The sequence below is a fragment of the Erpetoichthys calabaricus genome, chromosome 9, assembly GCF_900747795.2.
Source record: "Erpetoichthys calabaricus chromosome 9, fErpCal1.3, whole genome shotgun sequence".
Lineage (NCBI taxonomy): Eukaryota > Metazoa > Chordata > Cladistia > Polypteriformes > Polypteridae > Erpetoichthys > Erpetoichthys calabaricus.
In genome coordinates, this window is record NC_041402.2 from 186,762,364 (window position 1) to 186,779,153 (window position 16,790).

At 44.3% G+C, this 16,790-nt stretch overlaps 1 protein-coding gene and 1 long non-coding RNA gene across 3 annotated transcripts in view; both read left to right on the top strand.

Moving 5' to 3' along the window:
• LOC127529255 (uncharacterized) overlaps positions 1-16,790 on the top strand; it is a 481,587-nt gene that overhangs the window by 234,477 nt on the left and 230,320 nt on the right. The window lies entirely within an intron of this gene.
• The window catches only part of fibcd1a (fibrinogen C domain containing 1a), a 349,438-nt gene that overhangs the window by 112,526 nt on the left and 220,122 nt on the right, over positions 1-16,790 (top strand). Inside the window, 6 exon segments of the mRNA XM_028808633.2 lie at positions 7,023-7,040; positions 7,042-7,133; positions 7,135-7,186; positions 7,188-7,262; positions 7,264-7,380; positions 7,382-7,504. Of these exon segments, the coding sequence (XP_028664466.2) occupies positions 7,023-7,040; positions 7,042-7,133; positions 7,135-7,186; positions 7,188-7,262; positions 7,264-7,380; positions 7,382-7,504 (477 nt within the window).

The following is a 16,790-nucleotide window of genomic DNA, read 5'->3' on the forward strand; positions in this document are numbered from 1 at the left end:
AAAAGCCATCAACAAATTGTGGTGGATATTTGCAGTTTCCGCTAACAATTATTAGTTAGGTTCTAAGGAAGAATCTGTGAATTAAGGCCGCGAACTCTGAACCGCCACTTGGTGGGGGTCTACTGTATAACAATAAAATCTGAAAACTTCTAAGGGGGGTGAATACTTTTTATTGATACATGCTGATGAGTCCTCAGATGCAGTGCTGTGTTCAGTTTGTTTGTCTCCGTAAAGCAAAAAAGACCAAGCAGCACTGGACAACGTCCAGAGGTGGTGGGGTCAGGGGGAGCGTCTACACTGACCGAGAACCACGGACAGTGAAGAGCGACCTACAAGGAGACACTGAAGGAGATAAACCTTTTCAATTTAAGCAAACTCAGAGTAGGAGGTGACATGATGACTAAAGTGCTTAACATCATCAAGGGGCTTAGCGCAGCAGATCTCAGTTGTTACATTAAATTGAATTCTCCAACAGGAACATGGGTGGCACAGAAAACTCGTCAACGGCAGAGTTCACTCAAACATTAGAAAGTACCACAGACACATGGAATAAATAGCCAAGTAGTGTGATGCAGAGAAGAACCTTCTTTGGAGAAATCAAGTGAATAGGATGGGCAAGCTTGTTGGGTTGAAAGACATTGGAACGATCTGGACGAGAAGAGGCCATTCAGTCCAACAACGCTCATCAGTCCTATCCATTTCATTCTTAAATATTAAAGAATAATAATAACATCCATCCATCCATCCATTTTCCAACCCGCTGAATCCGAACACAGGGTCACGGGGATCTGCTGGAGCCAATCCCAGCCAACACGGGGCACAAGGCAGGATCCAATCCTGGGCAGGGTGCCAACCCACCGCAGGATAATAATAACAATAATAATAAGTTTAATGACAATACATTTTGTTTATTTGTAGGTGCCATTCTAAACACTCAAGGACACCGAACAATAGATGAAACACACATTAGAAACAAAATTAAAGATACAAAAATTAAAATCAGACAGAGCAAATGTAACCAAAGGGAAACAGCAATCTTAAACAAATGAGTTTTAAGTTTAGATTTAAAAAGTGAGAATGAATCGATATTTCTGAGCTCAGATAGTAATGAGTTCCAGACCGTGTGGATGTATGGTGGTAAGATGAACAAAGGGGACAGTCAAGAGCATGGAAGAAGAGGATCTAAGGGTGTGGGAGGGAATGAGAACATGGAGGAGGTCAGACAGATACAGTCATATGAAAAAGTTTGGGAACCCCTCGTAATTCTTTGGATTTTTGTTTCTCATTGGCTGAGCTTTCTAAGTAGCAACTTTCTTTTAATATCTGACATGCCTTATGGACACAGTAGGATTTCAGCAGTGACATTAAGTTTAGTGGATTAACAGAAAATATGCAATATGCATCATAACAAAATTAGACAGGTGCATAAATGTGGGCACCCAACAGAGATATGACATCAATACTTAGTGGAGCCTTCTTTGGCCTCTCGACGCTGTCCTCCTATAGCCTCTGATGAGTGTCTGATTCTGGATGGAGGTATTGTTGACCATTCTTCATACCAAATCTCTCCAGTTCAGTTCAATTTGATGGACAGCCTGCTTCAAATCATCCCATAGATTTTCGATGATATTCAAGTCAGGGGACTGTGACGGCCATTCCAGAACATTGTACTTCTCCCTCTGCATGAATGCCTCTGTAGATTTCCAACTGTGTTTTGGGTTGTTGTCTTGTTGGAATATCCAACCCCTGAGTAACTTCAACTTTGTGACTGATGCTTGAACATTATCCTGAAGAACTGGTTGATATTGGGTTGAATTCATGCGACCCTCAACTTTAACAAGGGCCCCAGTCCCTGAACTAGCCACACAGCCCCACAGCATGATGGAACCTCCACCAAATGTGACAGGAGGTAGCAGGTGTTTGTCTTGGAATGCGGTGTTCTTCTTCCGCCATGCAAAGCGCTTTTTGTTTTGACCAAATAACTCCATTTTTGTCTCATCAGTCCAAAGCACTTTGTTCCAAAATGAATCTGGCTTGTCTAAATGAGCATTGGCATACAACAAGTGACTCTGTTTGTGGCGCGAGTGCAGAAAGGGCTTCTTTCTCATCACCCTGCCATACAGATGTTCTTTGTGCAAATTGCGCTGAATAATAGAATGATGTACAGATACACCATCTGCAGCCAGATGTTCTTGCAGGTCTTTGGAGGTGATCTGTGGGTTGTCTGTCACCATTCTCACAATCCTGCTCATATGCCGCTCCTGGATTTTTCTTGGCCTGCCAGACCTGCCGGGTTTAACAGCAACTGTGCCTGTGGCCTTCCATTTCCTGATTCCATTCCTTACAGTTGAAACTGACAGTTTAAACCTCTGAGATGGCTTTTTGTAGCCTTCCCCTAAACCAGGAGACTCAACAATCTTTGTTTTCAGATCTTTGGAGAGTTGCTTTGAGGATCCCATGCTGTCACTCTTCAGAGGAGCGTCAAAGAGAAGGAAGCACAACTTGCAATTGACCACCTTAAATACCTTTATATCTCATGATGGGACACACCTGTCTATGAAGTTCAAGGCGTAACGAGCTCATCAACCAATCAGCATTGAGCAGTGACAGGCATTCAAATCAGCACAATGACAAGGGGACCCACATTTGTGCACAGCCGGTTTTTCACATTTGATTTAATTTCATACAACTAAATACTGCGTCACTAAAAATCTTTGTTTGGAAAACACCGCAGTACTCAGATGTTCCTAGGAAATGAAAGACGTACCACTGTTATCTTTTTTGTTGAAAGGAGAGTCAATTATTATGCAGGCTGAGAGGGGGTCCCAAACTTTTTCATATGACTGTATGGAGGGGCAAGGATGTGGATAGCCTTAAGTAACAGAAGAATTTTGAATTGAATTTGGAACTGAATCAGAAGCCAGTGAAGCTGCTGCAAGCCAGGAGTGGTATGGTGAATAGAGGGGGTTCTAGTAATGATGCGGGTGGGCAGCTGAATTCTGGACCAGTTCAAGTTTATAAAGAGATTTGTGAGAAAGACCAAAGAAAAGGGAATTACAATAATCCAGACGAGAGGTGACAAGGCTATGAACGAGGATGGCAGTGGTGTGAGGAGAATGTGATTAATGTTACGCAGGCGGAAATATGACGTCTGGGAGATATTACTGATGTAGGACTGAAAATATAAGACAGTGGTTCTCAAACTGTGGGGCAAAGTAACAAAAAGGGGGGCACGAAGATAACAAGAATCGAAACTATGAAAAATACATCTATTGAAACCAAAACAAATGAACTTAAACTACATTCTGATACTAGAAAAATAAATATAGAGTTAGATAAATGTCGATAAAAGTTAAGAAGCTATAATAAAATATGCATCTGTGATATATCATTAATTAAAAAAGAACAAATTGGTATTAGTGGGCTCCCTTCAAAAAAACGGGGGGGGGGGGGCGCGATTAAAACTGTTATGAAAACTCGGGTTGCAAATACTTAAAGGGTGAGAAACGCTAATCTAAGAGAACTGTCAAGGATGACACCCAGACTCTTAACCTGATCATTGAAAAATGATCAGTTTTGGATAATGTTGAGTTTGTACCATTGAGGAGAACCTCAGTTCTGTCACAATTTAAGAAAATTGGAAGAAAAGCAGGATTTGATTTCTGCTGTGCAGTCAATAAGCGAGGAGGGTGGAAAGGAAGCAGTAGGTTTGCTAGTGAGGAAGAGCTGGGTGTCATCAGCGTAACAGTGGAAGCTAATGTTATATTTATGAAAGATATTACCAAGGGGAAGGAGGTAAATAATGAAAAGGAAGGCATGAAGTACACACCTGAAGTAGTGTTCTTCCAAAATAACATCAAGTTGAGTTTTAAAGGTCCCTAAAGTCTTACCATCTACCACAGTACCTGGTCGCTTACTCCATGTGTCTGTGGTTCTCTGTGTATGGCTGTGTCCAAGAGGTCATTAAAGGCCATGATCTTGGTTTTGGTTTTTATCCAGGACACTCACAAGCCCAGACACTCTCGAGAGCCCCGATCAGTGTGATCATCTGTGTGAAGAAAAACTTTCTAATGTTTGTGTGAAATTTCCCCTTAACGAGTTTCCAACTGTGTCCCCGTGTTCTTGATGAACTCATTTTCAAGTCCCCGTCTCGATCCAAGAGGTCATTAAAGGCCTGGACGTTGGTTTTTATCAGGACCCTCGCAAGTCCAGGCCCTCAGACTCCTCATTTAGTTTCTTGAGAGCCCTGATCAGTGTGGTCATCTGTGTGAAGAAAGAACTTCCTGATGTTTGTGCGAAGGTTACCCTTAACAAGTTTCCAGCTGTGTCCCCATGTTGTCATTTTCAAGTCACCATCTTGATCCACTGCACTAATTCCCTTCATCATTCTAAACACTTCAGTCAGGTCTCCTCTTCATCTTCCTTAAATGCTCAGCTCTTTTAATCTTTCTTCATAACTCATCCCTTGTAGCCCCTGAATCAGCCTGGTTGCTCTTCTCTGGACCCCCTCTAGTGCTGATACAGTGCATCTGGAAAGTATTCACAGCACATCACTTTTTCCACATTTTGTTATGTTACAGCCTTATTCCAAAATGGATTAAATTCATTTTTTTCCTCAGAATTCTACACACAACACCCCATAATGACAACGTGAAAAAAGTTTACTTGAGGTTTTTGCAAATTTATTAAAAATATAAAACTGAGAAATCCCACGTACATACAGTAAGTTTTCACAGCCTTTGCTCAATACTTTGTTGATGCCCCTTTGGCAGCAATTCCAGCCTCAAGTCTTTTTGAATATGATGCCACAAGCTTGGCACACCTATCCTTGGCCAGTTTCGCCCATTCCTCTTTGCAGCACCTCTCAAGCTCCATCAGGTTGGATGGGAAGCGTCGGTGCACAGCCATTTTAAGATCTCTCCAGAGATGTTCAATCGGATTCAAGTCTGGGCTCTGGCTGGGCCACTCAAGGACATTCACAGAGTTGTCCTGAAGCCACTCCTTTGATATCTTGGCTGTGTGCTGAGGGTCGTTGTCCTGCTGAAAGATGAACCGTCGCCCCCAGTCTGAGGTCAAGAGCGCTCTGGAGCAGGTTTTCATCCAGGATGTCTCTGTACATTGCTGCAGTCATCTTTCCCTTTATCCTGACTAGTCTCCCAGTTCCTGCCGCTGACAAACATCCCCACAGCATGATGCTGCCACCACCATGCTTCACTGTAGGGATGGTATTGGCCTGGTGATGAGCGGTGTCTGGTTTCCTCCAAACGTGACGCCTGGCATTCACACCAGAGAGTTCAATCTTTGTCTCATCAGACCAGAGAATTTTCTTTCTCATGGTCAGAGAGTCCTTCAGGTGCCTTTTGGTAAACTCCAGGCGGGCTGCCATGTGCCTTTTACTAAGGAGTGGCTTCCATCTGGCCACTCTACCATACAGGCCTGATTGGTGGATTGCTGCAGAGATGGTTGTCCTTCTGGAAGGTTCTCCTCTCTCCACAGAGGACCTCTGGAGCTCTGACAGAGTGACCATTGGGTTCTTGGTCACCTCCCTGACTAAGGCCCTTCTCCCCCGATCGCTCAGTTTAGATGGCCGGCCAGCTCTAGGAAGAGTCCTGGTGGTTTCGAACTTCTTCCACTTACAGATGATGGAGGCCACTGTGCTCATTGGGACCTTCAAAGCAGCAGAAATTTTTCTGTAACCTTCCCCAGATTTGTGCCTCGAGACAATCCTGTCTCGGAGGTCTACAGACAATTCCTTTGACTTACATTTACATTTACATTATTTAGCAGACACTCTTATCCAGAGCGACTTACAACATGTTTGGTTTGTGCTCTGACATGAACTGTCAACTGTGGGACCTTCTATAGACAGGTGTGTGCCTTTCCAAATCATGTCCAGTCAACTGAATTTACCACAGGTGGACTCCAATGAAGCTGCAGAAAACATCTCAAGGATGATCAGGGGAAACAGGAGGCACCTGACCTCAGTTTTGAACTTCACGGCAAAGGCTGTGAATACTTATGTACATGTGCTTTCTCAATTTTTGTATTTTTAATAAATTTGCAAAAATCTCAAACTTTTTTCATGTTGTCATTATGGGGTGTTGTATGTAGAATTCTGAGGAAAAAAAATGAATTTAATCCATTTTGGGATATGGCTGTAACATAACAAAATGTGGAAAAAGTGATGCGCTGTGAATACTTTTCCGAATGCACTGTATGTCCTTTTTTTTGTAGCCTGAAGACCAAAACTGCACACAGGACTCCAGATGAGGCCTCACCAGTGCGTTATAATCACCTGTTGTCATCAAAATGATTCTAATGTTCTAATAAACCATTTATTTACTTATTTATTTATTTATTGTGTAGCACTTTTCAGTAGGACAGAATGCGTGCAGAACTCAACGCACCAATAGCAGATTGCTCGGCCCATCCAACGTGCCCACATCCCAGCACTTACAGGCAGAGATCCTGCCTATTACGCCACTCTGTCTGTGTACTATGAAGGAAGTCAGACATCAGAGATGGCAGTTGGGCTCGGTTTAATTAGTTGGAGAGACAAGCCAACTGTAAACTCTTTTTTTTTTGGCAGCCAGTGTTAAGATGATTGAACGTGCAAGACCGCTGGGAGTCGGAGGGCTAATGGATTGCCCTTTTCCAAGGGACTATCACGGTGTCCCTTTCAATACAATCTAGACTTAATTTGTCCAGAGACGTGGCCTCCGTGGCCTGTCTCAATATCCCGCTTCTCTTTGTTGACTCTATATAAAACACTTCTGCTTTCTATCCATCAGGAATGCTGATTTCTTACTGTATTCCCATGATGCTTTGCTCCTCGGGCTATATCATGTTGCAGTGATCATTGGGAAGGGTGTTTCTTTATTTGTATCCCAATTAGACTTCTGTCTTCAGTGCTGCAGATATGACTTTGTCAAATCCTTCATGTGTGTGTGTGTGTGTGTGTGTGCTCTCCATCTTCCTATGCCAGCCTTTAATTTGCATTTGCCTTTTTCTTGTCTTTGCAGAGAATGAGCTGTGGATACCTTCTCTTGCACCATTCTCCTCTTTGTGGCGGTTCTTCTCGCTGTGACCGTGACCGGCACCATCCTGTTTATGAACCATTACCATGCCCCAGTGACGGAAGGGCCCACCACTCATCAACACAAATCAGGATGAAAAGAATGCCCTCTGTGACAATCGAGAAGGTGGACGGCTCCCGGATTAACATTTTCATCGACCCCAACTGCCCAGACTACAATAATAACTTTCCCTCGCTTGGAGGGCGTGCAGACCTCACTCTTGCACTCCCTCACGGACCATGACATGGACCTGAAGTCAGTGAAGGGTCAGGACCGGGCTCTCCTCGTGAACTTGGCAGAGGAGGGTGGCAAAGCTGTCTGCACATGCGGGGGCAACTAAAAATGGATTACGGGCGCTCAGAAGAGGGCAGGGCACACTGGGACAAGATCTGAATACGCTTCAGACAGAGCAAGGGAGACTCATTCAGGTAAGGATCTGCTCACTGATGGGGGAGGTCCCTGTGGGCTCTTTAGGCCTGGGAGTGGACTGGGAGCCATTAGCTGCTGATGAGATCTGTAAGTGGACAGTGCATTGTGTAGCACCAGCAAAGTACACCTCATAAAGTCCACCTCAGGAGAAGGATTTAGGAGTTGTGGTGGGCTCACCAGACAATGTTCAGAAGCCATTATGAAGGCTAACAGAATGTTAGGTTGTATAGCACCTTCATATGTGCAGTACAAGTCCAAGGAGGTTCTCCTCAAGTCTTTAATGACCTCTTGGGCACGGCATCAGCAGTGTGTCTGTCTGCGGAGAGAGTGTCGACCTCCTCAAGAAGTTTACTTTACCTCAGCAGTGACATTCATGTGACTCTGGTGGACTCGTCCTAAGAAGTCAGTAGACGGATTGGGAGGAGCATGGTGGAGTCATGAGGTCGCTGGTAAGGGGTGTGTGGTAGTCTCGATATCTCAACAAAAGGACGAAGGTCCTGGTGCTTTACATTTACATTTACATGTTACATCATTTAGCAGACGCTCTTATCCAGAGCGACTTACAACAGTGTTTGTTAGTTTTTTTCGCATACCCCCTTGGGGTCAGAGCGCAGGGTCAGCCATTGTACAGCGCCCCCCTGGAGCAATTACAGGTTAAGGGCCTTGCTCAAGGGCCCAGCAGAGTAGGATCTCTTTTGGCAGTGACAGGGATTCGAACCGACAACCTTCGGGATACCAGCGCAGATCCTTAGCCTCAGAGCCACCACTCCGCCTGAGAGTCCTGGGCTTCCTGTCTTGCTATATGGTTGAGAGACATGGACGCCTATCCAGTGACCTGAGGTGAAGACTGGACTCCTTCAGTGCTGTGTCTCTTCAGAGAATCCTTGAATCCAGCTGGTTTGACTTTGTGTTGCTCATGGAGTCCTGAATGAGGCACATGACCTGCATTGTGAAGGAGTGTCAGTTACGGCACTACGGCCATGTGGTGTGTTTCCCCGAGGACGATCCGGCTCGTAAGATCCTTATTGTTGGGGACCCGAGTGGCTGGACCAGGCCAAGGGGTCGCCCACGTAACACCTGGCTGCGGCAGATAGAGGGTCATTTCCAGAGGGTGGAACTGGACCGCGTGTCTGCCAGGGGGGTTGCCAACCGGGATCCCCGAGTTGTTTTGTCGTGTAGTGGGGTGCGGCAACGCGCTGTTACCAGTGCATGCTCCCCAACTTGACTTGACTTGACTTGGTGAGGCCTCATCTGGAGTACTGTGTGCAGTTTTGTTCTCCAAAAAGGACATAACAGCACTAGAGAAGGTCCAGAGAAGAGCAACGAAGCTCATCCAGGGGCTACAGGAGATGAGTTATGAGGAAAAATTAAAAGAGCTTAGCCTTTACAGGAGATGAAGAGGAGTCCTGACTGAAGTGTGCAAAAATGATGAAGGGAATTAGTGCAGTGGATCGAGACGGTGACTTGAAAATGACAACATGGGGACACAGCTGGAAACCTTGTTAAGGATAAACTTCGCACAAACATTAGGAAGTTTTTTCTTCACACAGATGACCACACTGATCAGGGCTCTTGTGAGACTAAATGAGGAGTCTGAGGGCCTGGACTTGTGAGGGTCCTGATAAAAACCAACATCCAGGCCTTTAATGACCTCTTGGGCACGGCCATCAGCAGTGTGTCTGTCTGTGGAGAGAGTGTCGACCTCCTCGATGGGTTTTACTGACCTTGGCAGTGACATTCATGTCTCTGGTGACTCTTCCTATGAAGTCAGTGGACGGATCGGGACAGCATGGGAGGGTCATGAGGTCGCTGGTAAGGGGTGTGTGGTGCCCCCAATATCTATGCAAAAGGACGAAGGTCCAAGTCTTTAGAGTCCTGGTGCTTGAGACATGGATACTATGCAGTGACCTGAGATGAAGACTGGACTCCTCTGGTACTGTGTCTCTTCAGAGAATCCTTGGGTGCTGCTGGTTTGACTTTGTGTTGCTCATGGAGTCCCGAATGAAGATGACCTGCATTGTGACGGACCATCAGTTATGGCACTATGGCCATGTGGTGTGATTCCCTGAGGGTGATCCAGCTCACAGGATCCTCATTGTTGAAGACCCGAGTGACTGGACCAGTCAAAGAGGACCCCCATGTAACACCTGGCTGTGGAAAATAGAGGGGCATTTCCGGAGGGTGGGACTGGACCGCGTGTCTGCCTGGCAGGGGAGGCCAACTGGGGTCCTGAGCTGTTTCGTCATGTGGTGGGTGCATGCCCTACTGACCTGACCTGACCTGACCTGATGACCACAGACATATGGAATGAGTAACCAAGTAGTGTGATACACAGTAGGACTTTCGGGACCCTCAAAACTTGATATTGGTTTGGAGGAATTAGGCAGATAGCACTTTGTTGGGCTGAATGGCCTGCTCTCGTCCAGATTGTTCTAATGCAAGAAGAGACCGGGAGATGACTGTAGTCAAAGACAGAATCATGTAGTACATCTGTCGCCAGAACCAAAATGGCCAACGAGAGTCGTAATAAAGAGGGAATGCAAAGATTCTCAAAATCAAAGAATAACATGCAGCAAAGCTCAAATCACCGATGATGAGAGGTCTGTCGCGCCAGTATTTAAAGCGTCAAATCCCAAGACCTCCGAAATGTGCCCCTGGCTGTTCTGTCTCAGCAAGAGATAATGAAAAAGAATTCTTAATGAAAACGATCGGGAAATGAAATGTGATTAAAAAATAGAAAAAAAGTATGAACAGGGGTTGATACCAAAAAATACAAACAGAAATGAAGGACAAGGATCAGAAAACGCTGAATGGTAAGGAAGTCGGAACACCGAGATTTGAACGACACAGAGAATCCAAAAACGCAGATGAATGAGAATCGCAAGTGACGGAACAGGTAGGTCACGTTAACAACGACACGCGTCACGCGGTAATGGCGTCTGTGAGCAATCCAGATTGCTGTTACAGGAAGATGATAAAAATGATTAAGTATAGAAAGAATTCACATTGAGGAAAAACTAACAATATAGTCGGATTTACCAGATTTAAAAAACCCAAATTAGTCACCAAAAATACAAACAGAAAGGCACAAAAAAAATGAAAATGTAGCAGTCATAACACTGGCATCTGGGAGCTGTGTCTTGACGACGGGATCCCGCAAGTCTCAATTCCTACACACAAAACAACAAAGTGTCTCAGTAGCACGTAATAATAATAATTAGACTTTAAATATACTTTACTTCAGAGGCAGTAAAAAGGACACAATACCGAGCTGTAAATGTGCCCTGATATTAAAATCCGCGTAGTCGGTGCTGTAATTATTGGAAGAAAAAAAAAATGAACACATTTTCCGACTTAACACAATGCCTTTCAGATAAAGGCACACAGAAGTTTCAAGGGGAAGGTAGTTGTGCTCGCTGGTCGTGGCGTCAGACGGTGACAATGAGATGCACAATGGGGACGAGGAGAGGCCAGTCAGCCCAGCCAAGCTCGCCAGGCCTGTCCACTTCATTCTTCTAAAATAACATCCAGTCGAGTTTTTGAGCTTCCCTGCAGGAAACTTTTGGATTTTTGGGGGGGGGTTATTGAGGTTGACGATTCTGTCCCTTTTATCATTTACTTGGATTTTGTAATGACTCAGATGTTGTTTTGTTTTGTAACGTTTTGGATGCCATTTTAGATTCCGTTTGCTCACGTTCTAGGGGCGTGGCCTCTGAGGTCGTGACCTGTGCTTAATCGACACAATGTGATAAAAAGACATCATTTCCTTATCCGATCTGCAGATCCCAAAACTCTCAAAAAAAGCCTTGTGCCAAATGTCCTGCTTGTTACTTTTTCACATATTTCAACCTGCTTTCTTGTTCTTGCCACCTCGAATTTTGTCTCTCGTTTTGGCTTCGGTCTCCTTTTGTTCTCGTACCCTTTTTGGTTTTCCTTTGTGCATCTTATGGTTGGGCTCACAAAGTGTATCTGGCAGTGCGCTGAGAGAACAACACCACACCACACACAGCCGAGCACTGTGGCACTGTCACCTTCCAAATGGAAAAACGGGCCAGTTCTTCTTCTTCTTCTTTATCTTCATCTTCCTCTTCATCTACTTCTTCCTCCTCTTCATCTTCTTTTTCCACTTCATCTACTTCTTCCTCTTCTTCCTCTTCCTCTCTTCTTTTTCCTCTTCATCTACTTCTTCTTCCTCTTCATCTACCTCTTCTTCTTTTTCTTCTTTCTCTTCTTCTTCATCTTCCTCTTCATCTACTTCTTCTTCCTCTTCTTCTTCATCTTCATCTTCCTCTTCATCTACTTCTTCCTCTTCTTTTTCCATTTCATCTACTTCGTCCTCTTCTTCTTCCTCTTTATTTTCTTTATCAACTTCATCTACTTCTTCCTCTTCTCTTCTTCCTCATCTTTTTCCTCTTCATCTACTTCTTCTTCCTCTTCTTCTTTTCCTCTTCTTCATCTTCATCTTCCTCTTCTTTTTCTTCTTCCTGTTCTTCTTCATCTTCATCTTCCTCTTCATCTACTTCTTCCTCTTCCTCTTGTTTTTCCATTTCATCTACTTCTTCCTCTTCATTTTCCACTTAATCTATTTCTTCCTCTTCTTCATCTTCTCCTTCTCTTTCCTCTTCATCTACTTCTTCTTCTTTTTCCTCTTCGTCTTCATCTTCCTCTTCTTTTTCTTTTTTTCTTCTTCCTCTTCTTCTTCATCTTCATCTTTCTCTTCATCTATTTCTTCCTCTTCTTTTTCCATTTCATCTACTTCTTCCTGTTCCTCTTCATCTTCTGTTTCTACTTCATCTACTTCTTCCTCTTCATCTTCTTTTTCCACTTCATCTACTTCTTCTTCCTCCTCTTCTTCTTCTTCATCTTCCTCTTCTTCTTCTTCATCTTTATTGTCACTCTCTACACTCTGTGGTGCACTACTGCCATAGTCTGTACTGGAGGTGATGATACCCGCGTATCCCCTTATGTAATCCTGACCATTTTTAAAATGGTAACACTATCGCATACCTCTTCTCTTTTGTTAGACCCTCCTAGTATATTATTTAAATGTAAATCACGGATACCTAAAGAAATGAATTGCCTTGGGTGCCCCATTGTTATCTCCAGACCTCGCCCCTCGGTTGCTGCTTTGTGTCGATGGCGGACTGATGGAGCCCCCTCTGTGCCCCACCGGTCCTCCGCGGTGGTCTAAGCAGCCTGATTTGTATGCCCTCTCGTCCGGACAGATCGTTACAATATGTTTAATAAATGACTTCTTCTTGGAATGTTTCATTACACAGTGTCAAATACTTTTGTCATGAAAGGTTAGTTTTCAGCGTCCCATTCTCTCCATCACCCGAGCCTTCTTGTTGAAGCGCTGGTAACATCGAGCAGTTTGCTGTTCCTAATTTGCTTGTCGTTTTGGTGTTCAGGGTAGGTTTTCTATTCTCCCGAGTGGCAGGAGGTAGAAAGCAATTTAATTATTGCCACTTGTCCCTTTGCTTCTGTAAATCCTTTTACTTCTTCAGAAGAAGGTTCAAATCGAGAAAGTTTTTGAGAAAGTGGAGGATAAGATGAAAAAAAAATGAGAGTGCGACGAATCAATCAGAACAGAGGAAGAAGCAAAAAACCAATTTACATTTGCTAAAGAAGTCAAAGAGCTTTGAATAAAATGTTTGCGGGCGATTTCCAAAGCCATGTGGTCTCGCGTTAACTGATTCAGCCCCGCCAGGCATTGATTGAAAACCTCCCGACGTCTTCAGAGCTGCTTTTCTGGCCGGCTTGTCCTGGAAGACCCTGAGCCTGACTTAGCGATTTAGGGGCCCTAAGTAAACACAGGTATGGGACAAAACTCCTTTTCTTCATCCGTGAAAGCTGGCGTGTAAATCGTACCATCAGCCAAAAAATTTTAAACAATTGGAGAGCAACCTGATGGCAAGACGCACAGCAAGTTCTCAAACTTTTGCTGCCATTAGTAGCCCAACAGCAAAACACCAAAGTTTAGTAAAACTCCAAAGAAAAAAACAAATTGTGGGTTAGAAAACGCTGTAGATAAGTGGGGTGGGCGCATGGTGGGTGAGGAGACAGAAGATCAGACTAAAACTCGACTCTTCATGCGTTGGCCTCAGGGGCCAAGGGGGGTGCTTACCCTGTGGTCTGAATGTGGATCCCCAAAGCCCCAGTGCAGCGACGAGGACACCGTGCTGTACAAATGGTGCCGTCCTTCAGACGTGATGTAAGGTTCTGAATTTTTCACTTCACGGTCCCCTCATGGAGTTTGGCGTGGATGAGGTCGCCCTTCATATGCGCTCTTCTGGATTTCAATAAGGACGGCGATCCTTTTGTAGACGATGCAAAAACGCCGCTGTGGACGGAAACCATTGTCATTTAAAAAAAAAAAAACATTTTTAAACAAAAACTTGGTAGTGTAGACGTAGCCGAAGTTCATTCTCCTGTTTCTGCTGTAAAAGAAAGAGAGGACAACAATAAAAAATCGGGGTGTCAAGATGGCAGTGGCGGACTGTGCATTTCACACCTAGGCCTTCAGTAGTGCTCCGTCTGAATCAACCCGCCCCTGAAAAACTAATTTATGGTTATAAAAACCATCTTAATATGCAGAAATACAGAATAAAGAGCCGTTGCATCGCAGATAGATAACTCCTGTAGCCACAATAAATGCCTTTATTGAATAGACAGACCAGGGGTGAACAAGTTCCTTTCTACTGCAGCTACAGCCCGCGACACACATAAAAAACATCAATAATAACTCATAAACTTGCAATATTATTTAGGAAAATCGGAACATTTTACTCACCAAAAATTCGGATTATTTGTAAACAAAATCCATCCTCCTCTCTTTCCTCAAAAACAGTTCAATTACTCGGTCGTACAGATTATCCGTGCGCTTCAGTTCCATCACGAAGTCCCTTTCTATCGCCATCGAAGCTAATGCTGAAAGTCAAACCTGCCCTGTCGTATTTCTGGCATAAGTTTTAATTCGCTTTAGGGCTGAAAATGTCCGCTCGACAGAAGCAGTGGACACGGGAATGGTCACCGCCAAACATACCAATGTGTACAGCTGCCCCATGATGCTCTCATTCAGATTTTTATATTACACCATCCTATCCAATCAACGGGTCTGAATACGGTGACGTTGCTGTATGCCTGCTAGAGGGCCCTAGTGACACCAACTCAAAATCTGATTGGTTGAAGCAACAGTTTAATCGACATCTATTTTGTGTTAGAGGGCCTGCAGAACGGATTGTGAAGGCCTCCGGGCAGACTTCTTTGACTTTGACCCTGCCTGGCAACAAATGATGGCTGAAATGTGATTGGTTAAATGCTTTAATACGAAAATACATGTCTGGAAGCAGCACAGCCATCGGAAAAGCTATGAAAGGAAGCAGACAGACTATTTGGAATTATTTAATAAGTATTCATGGACAAAATATAATTAACATCAGTTTGTGATTCAGATATTTTTTTAGGCCAGCAGAGAAGGCCTTGAAGGCCCTGACGGCCTGCCACTGCAAGATGGCCATCCCGTGTAATTGAAGAAAGCAAAAAGTAAAAAACAAAAAAAAAAAATTAATTGAAATAGATATTCATGTTTGAAGGGCGAAAAAAAAAAAGAAAACCACACAATTATTACAGAGTCGTCTCAGCAGAACTGCCAACGTGGGCGGGGCTTCCGGCTTCCAGCCCTCCTGGCAGGAAGAGGCGGGTCCAGGTGGAAAGAGACAGGAGGTGATGTCAGAAGTGTGCTAACTGTCAATCATCCGGTGTACAGAGGGAGAAAAGAGAGAAAGATGTGAAGACACAGCGCCAACCCCTGGCGTGGCAGTGGAATTACAGCCACTAGAGCCCTTCAGCTGACGTGCACGTGCCACCACACAATATGCATTCATTTATTTCTTGTTTGCCGTTTATACTTATACTGTGTATAAGTTGGGTCTTGAAACCCAGAAAACTCGATCATAAAATCAGACTCCGACTTATACGCCCGTTCAAAACTGCGACACTTAACTCTTAAACCACCAGAACTGGCTATAGTCGGTTCCCAATGCAATTTGCCAATATGCCGGAGCTGAGAATATTCAGTTGAATGCTGAAACCGGCTATAGTTGCTTCCCAGCGCATTCTGCCAGCACACTGGAGCTGATGAGTCCGTGCCGTATATTTGCTGATCAGCCCGCTCACGACCACTGGCGCCCCCTACAGCACTGCAACATCACTGTCCCTGGGATTGAGCCGCTGTACGAGACTGGCCTGCAGGCATCAGCGTTGCCCTCTGTGTGTTTGCATGCACCCTGTTCAGGCGCAGTTGGCTCAGTGATTTACTGAATTTCATCAATGTCATCAGTCACACCTTGTACATATCATAATAGATTGTTGCAGTAGTTTTTTAAATAGTTTTTACAGTTCATTGGCAGTGTGTCAAATGATCAGTGCTGCAGTAATTGGGATGCTCTCTGCATGCAAAAATATATGTGTTCCATTAAAATTTCACAGTTTCTTAGAGAATTGTGACGTTTACTTAAAAATTGCAGCAAAAAAAGCATTTGGCGTCCAGGGGTGCATTAACCCCCAAGTATGTGGTGGTTTAAGGGTTAATTTCTTCTTGCCTCCTCCAATCTCACACCAGTTTCTCAGGCACATCGAATTTTATTGCAGCAGCCCAGTTACCAATTTCTTTCGCCACTTCAAAGACTTTTAATTTAATTCATATTTTCTTCTGATCGAACGCTCCATCGTAGATAAGGGATGCTCTTACGATAAACGTGTATGAGGGTCTGAGATACAAAAACACAAAACAGTGCAAACGTCGCTTCAGAATAGTTTGGGTATCACCGTGTGGTTACGTAGACACAATACATAGAAATAAAAGGCTGTGTGCTCCGTGGTTACTCTCTCAGGTGGGCGTCAGCATATCGTAATCTCTTGGACCAATGGACCAATGGCGTCAGTTTTCCGCATTCGACTTAAACGACCGACTTTATAAAATACCGGAAATTATACGGTAAAATCAAGCCAGACTTATCCGCAGCAGAACTTAATATAATTAACTTAAAATTGATGTCTATATACATCGGACTTCCAATACAACTCGGAGTCCTGGGCTGCATCAGGAATGGGCAGGAGGAGGAGTATAGGAACGTAATCAAGGACTTTGTTAAATGGTGCGACTCAAACCACCTACACCTGAACACCTGGACCCCGTGATCATCAAAGGTGACTGTGTGCAGAGGGTACAGACCTATAAATACCTGGGAGTGCAGGTGGATGATAAATTGGACTGGACTGCCA